This window comes from Pyrus communis, chromosome 7, assembly GCF_041283825.1.
Source record: "Pyrus communis isolate YQ-2024b chromosome 7, ASM4128382v1, whole genome shotgun sequence".
Lineage (NCBI taxonomy): Eukaryota > Viridiplantae > Streptophyta > Magnoliopsida > Rosales > Rosaceae > Pyrus > Pyrus communis.
Window position 1 is genome coordinate 25,779,362 of NC_142571.1, and position 18,581 is coordinate 25,797,942.

An 18,581-nucleotide genomic window follows, 5' to 3' on the forward strand; every position below is an offset into this window, starting at 1 on the left:
TCATTAAGTCGAGTTTTAATAAAAAAAAATTTAGATTGTCAAATATTAGAATTGGAGAAATGCAAGAGACTCTCTGCTACTTTATAATTTAACGTCAATTCTCGTATCAACATTATAAAACATAGTACTAAAAACATAATGTAACAAAGAGTTTTACTTTTGAAATAGTCTCCTTAACATTTCTCTTAGAATTGATATCAATAGTAGATTTTGAGAACGATGAATGATTGGGGCTTCTTCAAAACCCATGTTTGTAGAGAAACATATGTATTGATAACTTATGTTTTAGAGACGATTTTTCAAAACCATGCTGAAAATTCATAGACCAATTCATGATTTGGGTATGCTACGGTTAGGCACTTGCACAAACATCACAAACTTTGGCTAGTTTCATAAATATTATGCCTTTTACATACAAATTTAACTGTACAATTGTTGAATGTAAAGAACAACAAAAAATGATGTATTTGCTGCAGTGGAAACCACCTCTATACTCTCTCTACGCACAACCTCCGTTTGCCCAACATGATGTTGATTGAAGGGGCTGCTTCTATACCTTCTCCTATTTAATTAACAAATCTGCACCAAAACAAAAACCACATTGATGAGAAGAGAACATAACACAGGGAAACGGAAAGGAAAACGTCACGAGAAACACCTCTGGTCGCACGTGTTTTTATTATAAGCGTTTTTTGTTATCTCAGAAGTTCAAAACTCTTTTAGCCGTTATAAAACACTTCCGAAAATTAACCGCTGCAAAGTGAAATTTACCTGTAGCTGAATGACCCGTAAGATTGGGATTGGCTAAAAATAACTTCACATGTCGTGTGAATTTACTTCACCCTTTCTTCTTTCAGAAGCTTCTGGTACCTTGGGAACCCATTTTTGCAAGCTGAAACCTGCAAACACATGGCAATTTTCACATCAGCATGTGATAAATCATGAACGTTCAATACTTAATCATGTTTAATTATGGATTAATTGGCGATTAGCAGAAAGCACATGAATTAGGGAAGATTCTGATGGCCGAAAGTAGTTTATTCTGATGAGACAAACTATTTGGCAGAGTTGCTGAAAATGGCATGTGGTCAACAATTCAAACACAAAGGCAAAGCTGCCCATCTGTGTGAACGGCCACCCATCACGGATTCTTCCTCGAATACAGGACTCACTAATATATTTTAACAATTCGCCAAGAAAACTTAAAAAAACTTCTGCTTTGCGAGGGTTGAGGAATGTTTATCGTAAGCAGATTTATTTTCATTTTACAAAAAGACTTTTTACGATTAGAATTTGTAACGTTCTGGGTACAAATGAGCAACATTTCCTTTACCTCGTGTCTCGCCCTTAAGAATAGTAAAATTAAAAAAGAAAAAAAAGTAAAGAAAAAATGGAAAATGCAGGGATTATGGACAAAGATTAGTATTAATATGGTAACAGGGAAGCATCCTACACGTTTTCAATGCTGCCTTGAGGAAAAAGAACATGAATATTGACCTTTCCAGAAGATTAGAAATTTAAAATTCAAAGTATTCAACCCTTTCATTATCATTAATTAAATTATTGGCCAAAACAATCAAATTGAAACTTTTAAGCGAATTTCTATGGTAGTGGTTGAACCACAAACATCCCAATTGACTCAAAGGCTTTTGCCCAAATAACTCAATTAAAAATGCTATTTTATAATAAAAACACTTAAAACTTCGTTTTTGTAATACAATATTTTCATAAAGGGGTGGGCGAATAATATGATGGCAAAATCGTCATTTTAGAAATTTGATCATAATACCTTTTGTTTACACATTAAAAAAAACATCACTAGATCGATTGTTATTGCCCTACGAGTGAAGGTTTTTAATGTGAACTTTGAAAGGGACGGAGAGAATTTGAACTCAAGGCGAAAGGCACGGAGAAATAAAACTAACCCATCCAACTTTTCGTCTGCTTTTTTTATTTAAGCATTCCATATCTTCCAATTAAAGTGCAAACTTATAGCCCTAAAATTGATATGATTTCATTTGAGAAAACAGAAAACTAACGAAAAATTCAAAAAAATTTTAATTTTCATAAAAAATAACAAATAAATGTGTAGTGAATAGTATCAAGGAAAGGTAAAAATATGATTTTTCCGTTAAAAATGAATAGTACTGGAAGTGTTTCGTTAAAATTCTAGAAAATGGAGATTAGAGAGCAAGGACTTACAGCTTCAATGTCAATTTTGTACACCCAAAGCTTCCTTCTTTCTCTGCAACTTGTTCTATACGCCACCACAATATGCCCAACAGCCAAAGCCAGAGAGCAGATGAACAGAGCAATATCTGTTGCTCTCACAGACTCCGCCCTCTCCACACCAGAAGCCCCAAACACATACGAAGCCTTCAATGAAACAAACACCAGGGACAGCACAGAACACATGGTGGTGATCCCCAAATACGGTCCGTGTGATAGCCTTGGTCCATCACAGAAGCTGTAAACGCCTGCAGATTAAAAAAAAAAAAAAAAAAAAACCAATTCAAATTAATTTCAACATAATCAGATTAGTCGCGAAATCTAATCTACGAGGAGGTGATTCAAACTCGGGCTGCGGTAAAACACGTTATCTTGCCCAGTTGACCTGACTCATGTTTACCATCCTAAAACATATCTCAGGTGACATGACATACTGACCTTACCAACTAACTTACCTTATGTCTAAAAGCATACGCTTTTTGAACTAGGATTTAAACTCCGGTGTAACGCAACAGGATCAACTGCTATGGTTAATTTACCTAACTCACGCCTGCAATCTCAAAGCATATGCTTTTTGAGATTCAAACCCGGGTGAAAAGCAACAGGACTGTCCTGGCCGTCCTACCTAGCTATCCTAACTCATTTCTGCAATCCCAATACAAACGTGATCGGTTGGACGGCAGACCAACCGACCTAACTCACGTCTCAAAGCATGCTACCTAACTCACTTCTGTTGTCCAAAGACATAGTTTTGTGCTAGAAATTGAAAGAAAAACAAGTAGTTCCAAAAAAAATAAGCAACAAAAAGAGTAAGGATTAAGACTTACAGAATATGACAGCTGATCTGATGATAGAAATCAACGGAATATCGACGAGGGAGGATCGAAAATCGTAGTTATTGAAATGGGACGACAGCGCTTCAAGAGAAATCAAAGAAGAAGACGAAGAGGCAGAAAGTATGGCCGAGGGGAGAAGCGTATCGGCAATCACAAGCAGAATCGGAGCCGAAAACAGCAGCAGAGAAATCAACATAGTAATCAAGAAAAACAGAGTCTTAACCCCCCTCAGAACCCTCTTCGACTTCTCCTCCTTCAAAAAACCCATGTCTTAATTTTCGACTTCGAGTTCTGGGTTGGAAGAATAATCGGAGGCTCTTCGACCGACACCGAGAGAGGGAGAAAGAAGGTAATAAAAAGGGGTGGGAAGGAGGGGAAGGTGCGCAGCGCAGGCGTTGGGCGTAATGTTTTGACCGGACTCGTTTCTTGCTTGATGACAAGGATTGGGACTTGGTTGGGACGTAGCCGGTTAAATGGACGAGTCCTCTCTTCTCTTTCTCGGTATTTATCTCGTCGCAAGGTTAACGGCAATACCTAAATGCCCCAAAAACGACAAGCAATGACATATTTCCTTTCTTTTTTATTAAGAAAATGGGTCCATTGGGAAATCATCATGTGTGCCTGCATGTAATTTGCCACAGATAGTTTTTTTTACGCATGTCAGCAAATTTTGACTGTTGATCCATCGAAAATTTTAAATTACTTGAAGTTACATGGATGTATGTGCGTTACACGATAATTTTATCACTGACGGTCTCTTACTCACGTGAATAAATTGTGATCATTGATAATTGCAGCTCTCAAAATTTACAAGTTTACGTGCACAATAACTTTGTCAAGGATTATTTTCTATTTGTGCGAACTACATTTGGTCGTTGATGAATTGTGGGTTTTAAATATGGACTTGGTTGCGTGTTTATAGAATAACTTTGTAACAATTTTCTACGTATGTGAACAAATCGTAACCGTTGATGCATCATGTGTCTTAAAATTATACGGGTTTGAATGCGTGTCTACGCAATAACTTTATCAAGGACTTTCGTTTACGTTCGTGATTGAGTATTGATCCTTTAGGCATTGTGAGTCTTTAATCATTCGAATTTGTGTGTATGCATATTTAATAAACTTGTCATAATCTGTTTCACATGCATGCATGATTCTTGTTACATTATAAGCTCTACATAAATCAAAGATCAATAATCGATAATACTCGCGTGAACGATTAGCTGTAACATACTTTGTACTCACGATTTTGAAGTTTATAGCTATAGGGTTTTGCCATGTGTCTCGTTTGTGGGTCAATTGTCTAAAAGGATTTAGGCTGTACAATGTGGATAAATCTTATCAAATGGAGAAAAGCCGCCTAACCGAAAGTTTTTCTATTTTTTCTTTTTTCAAAAAATTTGTTCACTTCACTATTTAAAGAACTGACAATCAATTGAACCGGTTATGGTGGAACCAACCGATTCGAGACCATGTGACCACATGGAACAATTTTCCTTTGCGAATCAAGGGTTTTTAATAATTTTTTGGTTTGTGTATATTTGGGGCTAAATATATATTTTTAATAAATAATATAATTTACATTAAAAAGTGGGAATTGGCTAAATTTTATAATGGTCTAGTAATAATGTAGTTTAAATTTATCTTCGGTAAAAATTAAACCTAAGATGCAAATAAAAAAAAATACTACTAGACCTTAATATTAAGCAGCTGAAAACTAAATACTTTACAATTGTATAATAATTTTCTAATGACCCAAAAAATATGGGATTGTTACTTTGGCATTGGAAACTTTGGTGAATAAATTAAAAATTCATCTTGGGACTGACCCAGATAATCCATCGGCAGCAATCGTGCACCTAATCTGTATGTAGTCAGCAGTGACACGACGACCCTGTGTGGCCTAGCAGGTTGGTGATACTAATGAGATTCCTCATACATCATGGGATCGTAGTGACACGTGACGGTCAATTATTATCTATGTGAACGTCACGTCACGTGTTTGGAGGTTTTGAGAGAAAAACTAACATAAGCATAAAAATATCCTATATTTAATTGGGTGTTACATAACTTCATAAGCTAGATAATGAGAAATTATGCGTGTTGTTTGAGAAAATTTAGGGTAGGATTGTCTTACTACAACAACATTCTCATCCAATAAGACCAAAACACGTAGACTCTCATGTTTTTGTGTGATGTGTCTTATCTATATTTCCGTGTAAATGGTGATATTCTCTTGTACAAATTTAATTAGATGATAAGAGTTGTAGACATATAAAATTATATTTCAAGTTGTATGTAATCATCTTTTTCTAAAGGAGCGTATATATGGCCTGCAAAGTTGGAGAAGGCACCGAGATCAACTGAAGTTTTGTCCTCCAGCTGTTTGTAAAGATGCTAACGTGCTTCTCCAGCAGATTTGTGTTATCAAACACACCACATATGCCAGGCTATGCCAGCTTTGAGCTTTGTTTATCAACGGGATCCAAAATGTGCGTGAGAGCAACCTAACAACACCACCAAACTACAAATACAACAACAACGTGCTTAATTGTTTCGATGTGGTGGCTTAATCGTAATTAGAGGTTAAAATACTACTGTAATAGCTAGTGAGTGGTGAGTCATGAGTCCTATTTGTAGGTTCATTTTGTTGACTGGTGTTTTACCGCATGCAGAAAGTTCTTCCTAACTTGACGTCAGTGACGGTTTCGGACATGTGCAATAGGTGTCTTTGCACGGGACCCCAATCTTAAGGGGTTCCTCAAACACAGTGTGTATAAACCAACTATATCTTACATCAAAATGCAATATTGAAAACTAAAACCAAGGCTTGACTTGTAATCTGGCACAAAACGTACATAAAACCAAAGGAACGAGACATTGCTAAAAAAACACAATCGAATGTAATTATAATACAGTTAAATATTTAGGTCTGTTGGAATAAACAAAAACTTATATGCAACCTGTTTCACACCATCTTTTCACACGTTAGAATTTATGCATGGTAAAAAAAAAGTGCAAAACGAGTCGCATGCAAAATTCTAGTTCGATTGAAGATAACCATGGAAAAAGAAGTTAAAGAACGTTACGCTTTCACTTTTAATCTTGACGTCCACATATCTAGGTGATAGAACATTTCTTTCATGACCTTTTGAATGCGTGGAATCACGTCGGATTCCACTCTCACGGCGCAGTCTGCTCCCAGCCTCCCAATATAGTCAAAAGAAAATCATATCTACGTCATTACCTTTTGACATAGATGGGATGGTGATTATATTTACGTAATAAGCCAAATTAAAATTGTCTGTCTTCAGCTTGGAAGACTAGCCAAGGCAGCCTCAATTTTGTTTTTCTGTCAAATGCTTAAGAAGTTGGTTCAAATTTAATAAAATCGAATCCGTTTTTCTCACTTCCTAACCCAAGGTAATCATTATCCCATTCAAATTATAGAGATATTTTTTAATGTGACTGGAACACAAGACAAAACATAACATGTTATTATGCACTTGGCGAGACATTTGAAAAAAAAACAAAAACATTTCTCCGATTGTATAATAACATATGGCTTATCGCCTCGTGTCTTGGACATATTGAAATCTCTCCAAACTATGGTTAGTCTATACTCATTTTTTTTTTAACAAACGATATTATCTACACTAAAAGGGATGATGTGGACTTAGCCTCAAAATGAGTTAGTAATAATATGGTTCAAATTCGCATTTGGCGAGAATCGAATCTCAGAGCTCTCACTTACAAGTGAAGAGGAATACCACTAGAAGTAATACTAAGTAGCTGGTTATATTAGCACCCCACAAAATGTTGAATGTACCCCACATTAAAATTTAATATTAAATAACTTAATTATCCTATTATGCAATGGCAATTTTGACTTTATAAGGTTAAAAAAAATAAAAAATTCTATATACACCCCAATTCACTTTTTAGGTATTATTTATCTTCTTCAACTATCAAAACCCCTTCAACCCTCCATTATTGAACAAAACCCTAGCCAATGAAACCACAAACAAGTTAATTGAGAAAAATTATTTTTGACGAATGAAACACGAAATCGATGTTTCAGAAACTTCACATAAGGTTAGACTTCATATTATTTATTGTTTTAGTAATTTTGACGACATCGATAATTATTTAATCTTGTTTTTGATGCGTTATTCAAGCTTCTATGTTCGTATTCATCTTTTAAGGATCACAAGGATCACATGAAGACTTAAACACTTAAAATTACCACGAAATATTAAAAACAAACGACATGAGTTTTAATAATGGAATTGAAAACAACCCACATATACTTTAAATCCCAAACGGTATCTTTTGTCAAAATTTTAGTCGGCATTATTTGTCCAAAATAAAAGCTTTATAAGATTTGAGAAATGGGTATATGGAAAATATGGGGTGCATATAGAAAATGTAAAGTGTATATTAAGAATGTGGGGTGTGAGGGTGTTATGAGAAAGTAAATGGAATGTATTAAGTATATGAGATTTATTCAACAATTTGTAGGATGCTAAAATAATAAACCATAACAATTGCCTTAAATTAATTAAGAAAAAAAAAGCCTTCCTATTTATTGTCCCTCATTTAATAATTGATTGATATTGACATCGTTCAATCGTAAATGGTAAGTTTAATTATAGGCATAAAATATTTAATTCGTAAGTTTTATTTCGTTTAATTTTTTTCATAGGGATAAGCAATCATGTTCAGTTAAATAGACATGTGGTGCAAATCTGGACGAGATTCAATGGTTACTTTGGGGCTTGGGTTAACGAGAGATTTTTTAATATTCTCAAAATAAAAGCACATACATCATAAATCATTATATAAGTAGAGAAAAATATATCTCTTTATTTGCGTAATGATATATAATGTATATATCTGTATTTCAAAAATATTAAAAAATCTCTTTTATATTTAGAAAAACTAATGAAAAAGACTTGAAAACTTTGAGTTTTAATGATAAAGACAAAATAAAGGGTAAATTGAATAGTACTAGGATTGATTTTTTAATGTAAAAATATGATTTTTCGTTAAAATAAACAGTACCGTGAACTTTTCGTTAAACTCCTTTTAAATTTAGAGAGTGAACAAAAATAGACTCAATAAAGTGTTTTGGGTTCGTTGGGGGAAGGAGATATCTAACTTGTCGTCTAAGGAGAAGCAGGGGGAAGTTGTCAAAGTATGACTAGAATTAGTTTGACAAAACAAAAAAAATAAAAAATTGAAATTATAAGTGAACGACATTTGTAAGTAAAGCCGCCTTTTATTGATTATTATTCGTGAGTCAAATCCCAGAAAAATCATTGGCCGTGATTCTAGAACTACATCATGGGAGGCCCTTGAAGACGGAATTGGATTCTCTCCGAGGCAATGCCTTGGGATCTAACTAACTGGATAACATAGACCGTTGGATTTTGATCTAACGACTACAATTATTATAACTTTTAAATTGATCTCCTGTTTGTAATTGTTGGATCAAAATCCAACACCCATGTTGTCTGATCGGTAAGATCTCGAGGTATTGCCTCGGAAAGGATCCAATTCCCTTGAAGACAACATGGCATGTGACATTTGGTGCTTAATTATAAGATTTATCATATTAATGCTAAATTATGGTTGTACTAAATAAATCATATTCTCTATAAATTAAGCATTTTTTCTACATACAATGATACTTCCATTAGTTGATAATTTGAGCTGATTCAGCTTCATAATAGTTTAGTTACAATGAAGAAAAATAGCGCTTAATCATAATTTTACTGACAAATTAAACACATTTTTTATTCCACTTGTATTTTCATTTCAAGACTATAATGTGCGCGAGGCTGTGAAGAATATATTAGGAAATCTTGCATATGAACTTAAAAAGAGTTGGGTCACTCCCTATTGCTAATTGGTAACTAAGTCGAATCTCAAATATTTATAGAATCAGGTTCGCTGCGTATAAAGTCCAACGATCATATATATGCTCCATACCCTCAAGTTAAATTTTCTACGTGGTTAGTTGAGTAATGATCTCCATTGCCCATTAATTGTGAGATAAAACCTTACACTTGAGGGACTCGCCTAAGCATTCATCAAACTTTTTCTTTGTACAATCAGAGAAATTTTTTAATGTGTCAGTATACCACATGACCATTTATATTGTGAAGTTTAATTTATTCGATCGTGTTCTCGACACACGGTTTCGTACTCATTGTTATTTGGTTACATAATTTATTGGGTCATGTTATCGATACACTGTCTCGTACTCATTGTTACTTGGTTACATAACCGCTTTTTAGCCCTTCTATTGACATTTCATGAAAATGCACGAGACAACGTATGGAATCTGATTCCAAGAAACTCCATGCTTGTGCACTAAAAAACAAAACGGGGACTTTCCACCTAAAAGATTGGGAATTGAATTGTATTGCCACAATTACAATGAATGGATGAATGAGACTGAGATAGACAGATCACAGGATCAACATTGTTCCCGAAGGAATCGCAACGCAGGAAATTACCATGGGATACCTTACAAATGATACCATAAACAAGAACAGAAAAATTGACTTTGTTAGATGCCGTAAGATTCTTGGCCTAATCACAATTGTATGGTCCTTTAGGTTTTTCACACTGTGATTGTCTGAGCGGTATCTAGTGATATGAGTTGTGTTAGTATCAGTCGTGCGTAGTTTTGTGGTTGGATGTCAACTATTGATTTATGTGGTTGTGTTAAAAAATCAAACATACGGCGTCATGTAGAAAAGTTGAACACACATCATCGTTTTATGTAAATAAAATTGTAGCAATAGTCCCTCAATTAAAAATATGTGACCATTGCTTCTTAACTCATTAAAACGTGCATTTATGGTTATTTTTTGACAACTCTATCAGAACTTCCGTCAAAGTGAGTCATGTTGGAAGGACCATTGCTACAATTGGGTTAAAGTTGAAGGATCATTGCTCAAATTGGGTTAAACTTGAGGAACCGTTTCTCTAATTGGGTTACAGTTGAGGGACCACTACTATAATTTTCTCATTGGTTTTCTACAATTTCCTCTTGATTCGCCCTCACATGCATGACACGTGACTCATTTTAATGGAAATTCTAATAGAGTTTACAAAAAGAACCATAGCTGCACGATTTTATGAGTTAAGTGACCAACGACCATATATTTTGAGTTAAATGACCATTATTTGGATTAGGTTAAAATTGAGAGACCCTGTACAATTTCCTCAATTTCCTCTTTTATGTAGTCCTTATCCTTCTCCGTAGCGTGGGCGTCATGGGACACGTACCGAACTCGGAAATGTGTATAAACACGAAAAGAGAATGAAGGAAAAGTAGAAAAAGAAAGGAAGAACTTGTCTCCCCCTAGAAGGGATGAGGGTGGCCCTTCACTTAGTATTGAAGGGAACAAAGATGGGCATTTAGATTATGCACATACGCGTACACCACGCGGGAGAAATTGATTAATATTAAAAGCTTTCTAGAAAGCCAAGTGGATGATGTAAATAAATTGTCACACAATTTAAATTTTCTTCTCGAAACATTTGTTGTTAATTTATTATGGAAAAGGGCATGTCATTGCCACGCATGGGACACGGATTTTAGTATGGATATGAACGCGTACGACTCATAGAAATACTATGGGGAATGACTTTTACAATATGAGAATATTGTTATCGTAATGTTTCGTGTTATAATATAAATATAAGTGTAGATTTTTTTAATTTAAAATTATATTATTAATACGGAATATCAAGTGATTATAGTTTACTCACACAATATAACTTGTTCTCGTATTCATAAGTCATGAAAAATATGTGGCATGTTACAAGGCGGGTGGACATTGGGACCAATGTGGTTCCAAGACCACCTAGAGTTCGAAAAAATGTATATGTCAAAGTCTTTCCAGGACTCTTCAAATGATTGATAGGGGTCCCTTTTGTGCCTACCAAGTGATTCATGTAATGTCTGCTTACTATATCTCGACAAGTTGTTTTGACAACCTCGACATGTGCACAATATAGTTTGACTGACAACAAAAAACCTACCTAGTGTTCGAGGAAATGCCTATTGAATAAACGGAAAATTTTTTTACACACTTCACGTTTTTTTTTTTTCTATGATTCTATCTGAAAACTTGTATTTAACATTGGAACCTCCCAAATTATGAAACCTGAATCTGCCACTGGCATGTTACGTTGTTATATGAACCTTTGCATTTTTAAAAGTATAATGGCAAAGATAAGATTTTGGAAAAGACTCACCTGGCTGGCTCTTGTCATGCCCCTTTGTCATTCACAAATATAGTATGCTAGCTGTGCAAACACAATAATTTTGGAGTGAGATGTTTTCAAATTAATTAAATTCCAAATAATGGAGTGCGTTCAATTTTGTATTGTTCTTTCAATGAGGGAGAACAACCAAGACTCAGCCAACTAATGAGGAGGAGCCACCCCCATCCATCCACATAATCATCACACTTCAAAACAAAACTATTCATAATTCAAAAGAAAGAGAATTGTATACCAATAACAAATTTGTTCATCGAATGACGTGACAGTGTTTAATTGATTAAATTTGAGTGCAGTTTAAAACGTATATATTACTAACTTGACAAACAAAAAAAACCGTGTATATTACTGACAATAAATGAGATCTCACATACATTGACTCATCATTTGTTAAACATATTTTACCAATAAATTTGGCCAGTCCAACATCACCGTCTCTTTAAATTGAGAATTTCACTAATTGTGTATAAATTGGGGAAAAAAAAGAAGAGAAGAAAAGAAGTGTTTAGACAAAATGAAGCAAGCCCAGCCCAAAATTGACCCAAAGTCAACCAAACCCAGCCCACTAAGTTTGGATTATGTCAAATCAAACCCGGCCCATCCCAATAGCTGGATTTAAACAACCGCTTCACGAAACCAATAAAATAATAAAAAACTAAAGACTTATAAACTCATGAAACGTTACCGTCGCGAGCCTTTTATATTGATTTCCCTCGCATCCTTCGCCCCCTATTTTGCAACGCAACGTGCCCAACCACATGGCCACGCGATCCTTGTGGAGAGCCACGAAGCTCGCACTGTCGGCGACCGCCATCGTCGGCGGTGGTGCGGCGGCGAATGCCGCCACCTCCGAAGACCCCGGCATGACTTTCAAGCTCTACACCACCGTTCCCCCACGCCTTGTTCGCGACGCCGTGACAGCCGCCGCCATCGCCTTCGGTAAGTCCCACTCCCACTCCGCCTCTTAAACTCTCGGTTGTCTCCAAGCAATGTCAATTCTAGGGTTTAGGGTTTACAATACGTCGCCGTTTCAAAGTTGTAATCAGTAAATCGAGCATTAGTAACGCAGCTTTAGCTTAATTAATCAGATTTGTTAAGTTTAATTGAAAATTTGATTCGAATGGAGTCTGAAATCGCTTGTATGTAATCAGATTACGAGTATTCACTGCTGGGACTTCCTGAAGGAAGCAGTGAGAGGGCAAAAGTTAAGCATGAAGTTCACCTTAGGTCTGCACTTAAACTTCAAGAATTGTGTTTCAAAAATGGAGGAATATATATCAAGCTCGGTCAGCATATCGGGCAGCTGGTAAACTTTCGAATTTGAATTCGAAATGATCAATCTGAATTTGGAACATTATGCGTTGATTGAAAGCAATGGAGCTGATTATTTTTGGGTTAATTTGATTTTGTAATTTGTACAGGAATACTTGGTACCTCAAGAGTATGTCCAGACAATGAGGGAGTCCATGTTGAACAAATGTCCGGTTTCTTCATACGAACAAGTGTGTGAAGTCATCAAGAAAGAACTCGGAGATACGCCCGATAAAGTATGTGATTTTGGTTGTATGGGTTTAAGATTAAGCTCTCTTAAATGCTCGATTCTCTATTAGCTTACATTTAGGTTTTGATTATTTTTGCTTTGCTGAATGCAGATTTTTTCTGAATTTGATCCTGTTCCAATAGCAAGTGCTTCCCTTGCACAAGTCCATGTTGCTCGCAATCATAATGGCGAAAAAGTGGCTGTGAAGGTCCCCATTGTCAATTTTATAAGGGTTTTTACTGCTAGGTGCAATCAAGTAGTCTTTCAGATTTATTCAACTTTTGAAACATGCGTCTTTCTTATCAGAGTTTTCTTTCTTGGCCCAAATAATTTTCAATTTTCAGGTTCAGCACACTCACATGACAGATACTGCAGCTGCAGACTGTGCTACTGTGAACTTTATTGTGAACACCCTGCACCAGATTTTTCCTTCTTTTGATTACAGGTAGTTCTACTAAACCTGTTGTACTTGTTTAGTTTCTCATCTAGTTACTAGTTGATAAGATGATGAACACCATGATAATCTTGCTGTATTGATTGCTGTATTTTCATTCTTGCTTTCATTAACAGGTGGTTGATCGAGGAGATGCGGGAAAGTTTACCCAAGGTAATTTGTTTTAATTTCTAGATCCCTTGATTGTCTTCTTCATAAACTTGTAGAAATATATTTCTACAGTATGTCTAATTGTCTATTAGTAACTTTTATATGTTCATAAAATCTTTTTGGCACGAAATGTTTGTTTCCTTCCTAATATGCCACTGTAGTGATAAAAAAGATGTGGAGTTTGGACCTTAGCTAGACATTTGTAGTTATTCTCTCTCATACAAATATGTGCTGCCTAGTATTTTCAATAGATGTGTTGTCATTTGTTTGCATGTGATTGTGAAAATCAGGAACTAGATTTTATAAATGAGGCCAGGAACAGTGAGAAATGCTTGGAAAACTTTCAGAAGTTCTCTCCTCATATTGCGGCTTATGTATATGCACCAAAGGTATATTGGAGTTTAAGTACCTCAAAGTTGTTGACCATGGAATATATAGATGGTGCACAAGTAAATGATGTGAAGACCATCAAAAGACTTGGAATTCGCCCTGATGAAGTTGCAAGACTAGTAAGTCTATGAGCATCATGTCATGTTTCTACAATCTATATTTACAATCATGTTGTAAAAGTATTGATTGCCCCCATTCAAAATTACAGACTCGTTCTAAAGGATCCCATTGACCATAAGTTTACCACAGAAGTAGGTCCATTATATGACTGCACATTGATTTGACTGCAAAATGAATTAGGGTTTTAGGACATTGGAACCACAGCTTTATGGTTTAAGGTTGAAGCTAAAATATAGACCCTCCACAAAGGCTGGTTTTGGACGCCTGTTCCCCTGTGTGATTCATTACTTTGGTTACGTGTTAAGGATATCAAACAATGGACCACAAAAAGGAAAATAACTTGTGCTTCATCTCTCTTATAAAGATGTAATGTTAGCAATTTAGTGAGAAAAAAGAAGTAAGATTGATGTACTTTTTGCAGGTTAGTGAATCTTTTGCAGAAATGATGTTCAAACACGGGTTTGTGCATTGTGACCCCCATGCTGCCAACTTGTTAGTTCGTCCTCTGCCTGGTAGTGGAAAGAGCTTTCTAGGTGAGAATCTACTTTGTTGCAGAGGCTATCATTTGAGAATTTTATAGTAGTTTTCTTTCTATAGTAAGCACAACTAGAACTAAACTGTGATCTAGCTCAATGGTATTGTGCTGTCCCACCCCATTTGTTTGAGAGCTAGTTGGTTTGTCATATTCATGATATTTTATCATGCTAAGCTTCTGGATCACAAGGATGACTGTAATGCTACTGATGAACTGTTTAGTTATATTTGTGTATTTCTCAATCATATTTGGGGTCTTCAAGACTCACACTATTGATTATAATGTGTCACAAAGTTGCTGTGTACTTGCAGTCATAATAGTAAAATATAATATATGTAGATATTCAAGACTCATTCAATTATTTTCCCCCGACTTCTCGTGTACAGGGAAGAAAGAGCCACAGTTGATACTTCTAGACCACGGTCTGTATAAAGATCTTGACCCCGAGACCAGAACTAACTATGCTGCACTGTGGAAGGTACACCTTTGCTTTTATTGAACTAGTTTTTTTTCCATATTGTAGCAACTTTCTTTACCATGCTTTCTTTTTCATTATGATTTGTTGCAGGCGTTGATTTTTTCTGATGCCAATGCAATAAAAGATTATAGTGCAAAGTTAGGTGCTGGAGAGGACTTGTATGCATTATTTGCAGGGATTCTTACTATGAGGCCTTGGAATAGGGTCATTGACCCAGCTGTTGATCATTTGATTATACAAGGCACTGAAAGTGACCGTTCAGAACTGCAGGTGAGCTCTTGCAATTGCACAAGTGCTTCGCATTACTTTGTAATTATTTGAGACCTGAGTTATGTACTGTTACTGTGTTGCTGTTAAATTCTTGTGTGTATTAGGACCTTTCACTGACAAAAAAGCAACTCACTTTGGAGATTTGTACTTCTTGTAATTAAATTCTTGTGTTATGTGATTGATGTGGATGATATATAAATCATAACTTACAACTATCACTGCTTGAACGTCCTTCAATGTTTCATTTGCAGATGTATGCTTCTCAGTACTTCTCTCAAATATCAGAGCTTTTGAGGAGGCTTCCGCGCGAGATTCTTTTAATGCTGAAAACAAATGATTGTTTGCGATCAGTTAGCAATGCTCTGGTATTACTTTGTTGTTATTTATATTGCTGATACCTTTGAAAACCTGATTATAGTAAGATGAACCTGCTTTTCAACTAGCTGCTGGTGAGTACATGTAGCCTTTTTTGCCGTCTGCAATAAGCTGCATGTATGTCAAATGTCCTTACCATGCAGCTGTTGTGTTTAACCATATGGCTTTCTAAATTTACATCAAATTCTGTCAAATTTTGTGAGTCGGATTTCAGTGGTTGTAGAAGAATAAAATTAAGCATCTATTATAAGGGATCTGTCTTCTATTTTAATAATTAGTATTTGAGCTCAAACCTGAAATGCTTCTCAAACAGTTGCAGGTACCTTCTCTTGAGACATTCATGATCATTGGAAGGGTTTCTTCTGAAGCTATCATTGAGGCAAAACTATCACAAAAGAGGTCCTTCCTACGCTGGTTGAGTGCTTGGTTAGACAAAATCATATTAGAAGTTCGACTTTTTACAATGCAAGCAGCGTTGTGGCTTATACAGGGAAGGAAAGCTGTAGCTTGGCAAAACTGAAAAGATACTGCACAAACACAATTTCTATGACTCGCAAACTCAGGAAACCCAAAGATTGGTGAAACAAACTATAGTTACTTCTTCATTCGTTACCCAAAAATGGGCATACACATTCTTTGTCTCCATAGATCAAGCCACTTCGTCTATAAGCAGGGTCTCTGATAATAGATTGACAGGTGATTTTTTTATCGCAATGGGAAGGAATAAATGATTTGTATTTATCAATTTGTTTTATATATAATTGTTCGCAATGTCCTCTGGCAAGACTAACAAGCGAGAAATCTGACTTGGAGAAAAAAAATCTGATCTCTGTGTAGAAACCCTTGAAAGGAGAACTGTATATTGGAAGCAGATTATTTGCTAGAGATATTAGTTATATACTTTATCTGCACAGAGGTATATGCACAGAGAGATTTTAGACTTTTGAATTGATTCTTTCACAGAAGAATTGTACATTACATTCTTATTTGGGTAATAAAGCTTCTTGAGTTACTCTTATGAGTTATATCTTGACCTCATCCCTATTCTTCTTGTCGAAAACACACTTGAATCAGGTGTTCTATGCAGTGTGCCCCAATCCCTTGCTTCACAACATGCTTCTTAAAAGCGAAGGCTCTGTGGCGAAGGGCTTGATTGGCTGCAGACTGAGGTAAGCCTCTTGAATGCCTAGCATGTGAGTAGTGCTCGGATTTGACAATGCTAGGATCAGTTGACCAAGTGTGCGCTGAACCTGGTCATTCATGCTTGTTGGATCCACAAAGCAGGAACGGCCGGAATCAACACACATATGCAACTGATCTTAGCACAATAGCAGTCCTCACCATAACATTGACCAACTTTCCATTGACGGACTAACTGGTTGGTTTTATTTATTTTTCAGCAGTGTCCTTGTTATTTAGGAATTCGTGTTATTTATTTTTCAGCACTGTCCTTTTTATTTATTCCACGAATTCCATTGGATGTAACACTTACGTGGTTGGTTATTAATTCTGGAATAGGATCCTATCCAGATCTTCTTTGTGAGGATCCCGAGGATCACTTCATCGTGTCAGTTCATCTGTCATCTTGGGGCTAGAAATCATTTTGAATTTTTATTATTTAAAATTAAACCCAAACAGTATCTAATGAAAATTGGGTGCATGATGTACTATCAGACACGATGAAGTGATCCCCGAGATCCTCACAAAGAGTATCTAATGAAAATTGGGCACATGATGTACGATCAGACACGATGAAGTGATCCCCGAGGTCCTCACAAAGAGGATCCGGAGAGGATCCTCATCCACTGTTTTTGGTAGGCTTTATTGCCCCTTTTTTCCAATCGTCGTCCATTCAACTAAAGTATTGTCGATTGCTACTTTCATTTGCATATAAGTATTTTGATTGAGTGTGAATTATAAACCCTTTTGGATTATGAACATTGTCTACGACAGCTGCACACTTTTCGCTTCACCTTTCCATGTAAGTGTTACATCCAATGGAATTCGTGTCGGAATTGCTTTTGCAAGATCAAGGGCCAGGGCACAAGGGTCCTGGTACTATCCAGGTGAGAAGAAGCGGAGGTGACTGCCATGATCAGAAATCTCCCTCACCTGAACGACGACCAAAGACTCGAATGTGAGACCTTACACTGAAAATTTTCACTTCTGTTGAGCACCGTTAGAAGTGCTTTCAAATTATTCAAAACGTACCATCTCCAATTCGGGTCCTGATCGTTTTCATCTAACTTTAACCTAGTAGAGAAGTAGGTCTGTAACTGGTTGATATCGGACGGTGGGTGTTGAAAGACGGTATAAAAGGATGATCAAATCTTTGTTTTAGTTGATTGGCTGGTTGTAGTTAGTATTTGTTTGAAATTGACTGTTGCAACATACTCAAGTACCCCATAAAAGAAACAGATGATAGGAAAGAAGATAAACTAGTCATAAGGGCAACATTAGGAGCATCTCCACCTGTTAGTGGTAGGCAAAGGCAAGGGCATGTAAGTTGCTCTTGCTATTCAATTTGAATAGTACTTGTTTTTGTGCAACTTCACACGTTTGGAAATCCACGATTTTTCTTTGGCCATGTGTCCTTGTCGTTGAAAACAAATGAGTGCTCTGTTGCAGTAGGCTTCACCGCTGCAGTGTTGAAGGGGCTACTGGGCGAGCAATGGTTAGCCCACCACTTCCCTTGGTTTAATGGACTGCGGGAGGTGTTTTTTGGGCTGGAGGGCAACACGGTTGCCTTTGCCGTTACCTTCCACCAACGGACGGAAATGCTCCAACCAGGAAGGGCTGGTTGGTCGGCCCAGTTTGATGGCCTATTTTAGTATTTACCAGCTTCACATTCTTCTACGTACCTACGCCCCCTCTCTCCTTGTAACACCGCTTATTGC

At 36.2% G+C, this 18,581-nt stretch overlaps 2 protein-coding genes across 3 annotated transcripts; one reads left to right on the forward strand and one right to left on the reverse strand.

Moving 5' to 3' along the window:
* Positions 1-371: 371 nt before the first annotated feature.
* LOC137735330 (uncharacterized) lies at positions 372-3,510 on the reverse strand. Its single transcript, XM_068474749.2, has 4 exons — positions 3,057-3,510; positions 2,203-2,477; positions 772-899; positions 372-579 (listed from the first exon to the last, which is right to left on the reverse strand). Exons 1-3 carry the CDS (start codon positions 3,331-3,333, stop codon positions 834-836), a joined length of 618 nt encoding a protein of 205 aa, XP_068330850.2. The 5' UTR covers positions 3,334-3,510; the 3' UTR covers positions 372-579; positions 772-833.
* An 8,508-nt stretch (positions 3,511-12,018) lies between these two features.
* Positions 12,019-18,024, forward strand: LOC137735123 (putative ABC1 protein At2g40090). 2 transcript variants are annotated; one of them, XR_015964131.1, is made up of 14 exons: positions 12,060-12,311; positions 12,524-12,678; positions 12,794-12,919; positions 13,025-13,120; positions 13,257-13,357; positions 13,483-13,519; positions 13,807-14,025; positions 14,448-14,559; positions 14,948-15,039; positions 15,130-15,309; positions 15,561-15,674; positions 15,998-16,380; positions 16,759-16,853; positions 17,638-18,024. XR_015964131.1 is itself a non-coding variant. In XM_068474504.2 (12 exons), the coding sequence occupies exons 1-12, from the start codon at positions 12,131-12,133 to the stop codon at positions 16,202-16,204; spliced, it is 1,620 nt and encodes a 539-aa protein (XP_068330605.2). In that variant the 5' UTR covers positions 12,019-12,130; the 3' UTR covers positions 16,205-16,702. The 2 variants fall into 2 exon arrangements, 1 of the variants encoding a protein (XP_068330605.2); XM_068474504.2 differs by lacking the exons at positions 16,759-16,853; positions 17,638-18,024 and having other exon boundaries at positions 12,019-12,311; positions 15,998-16,702.
* Positions 18,025-18,581: the final 557 nt, after the last annotated feature.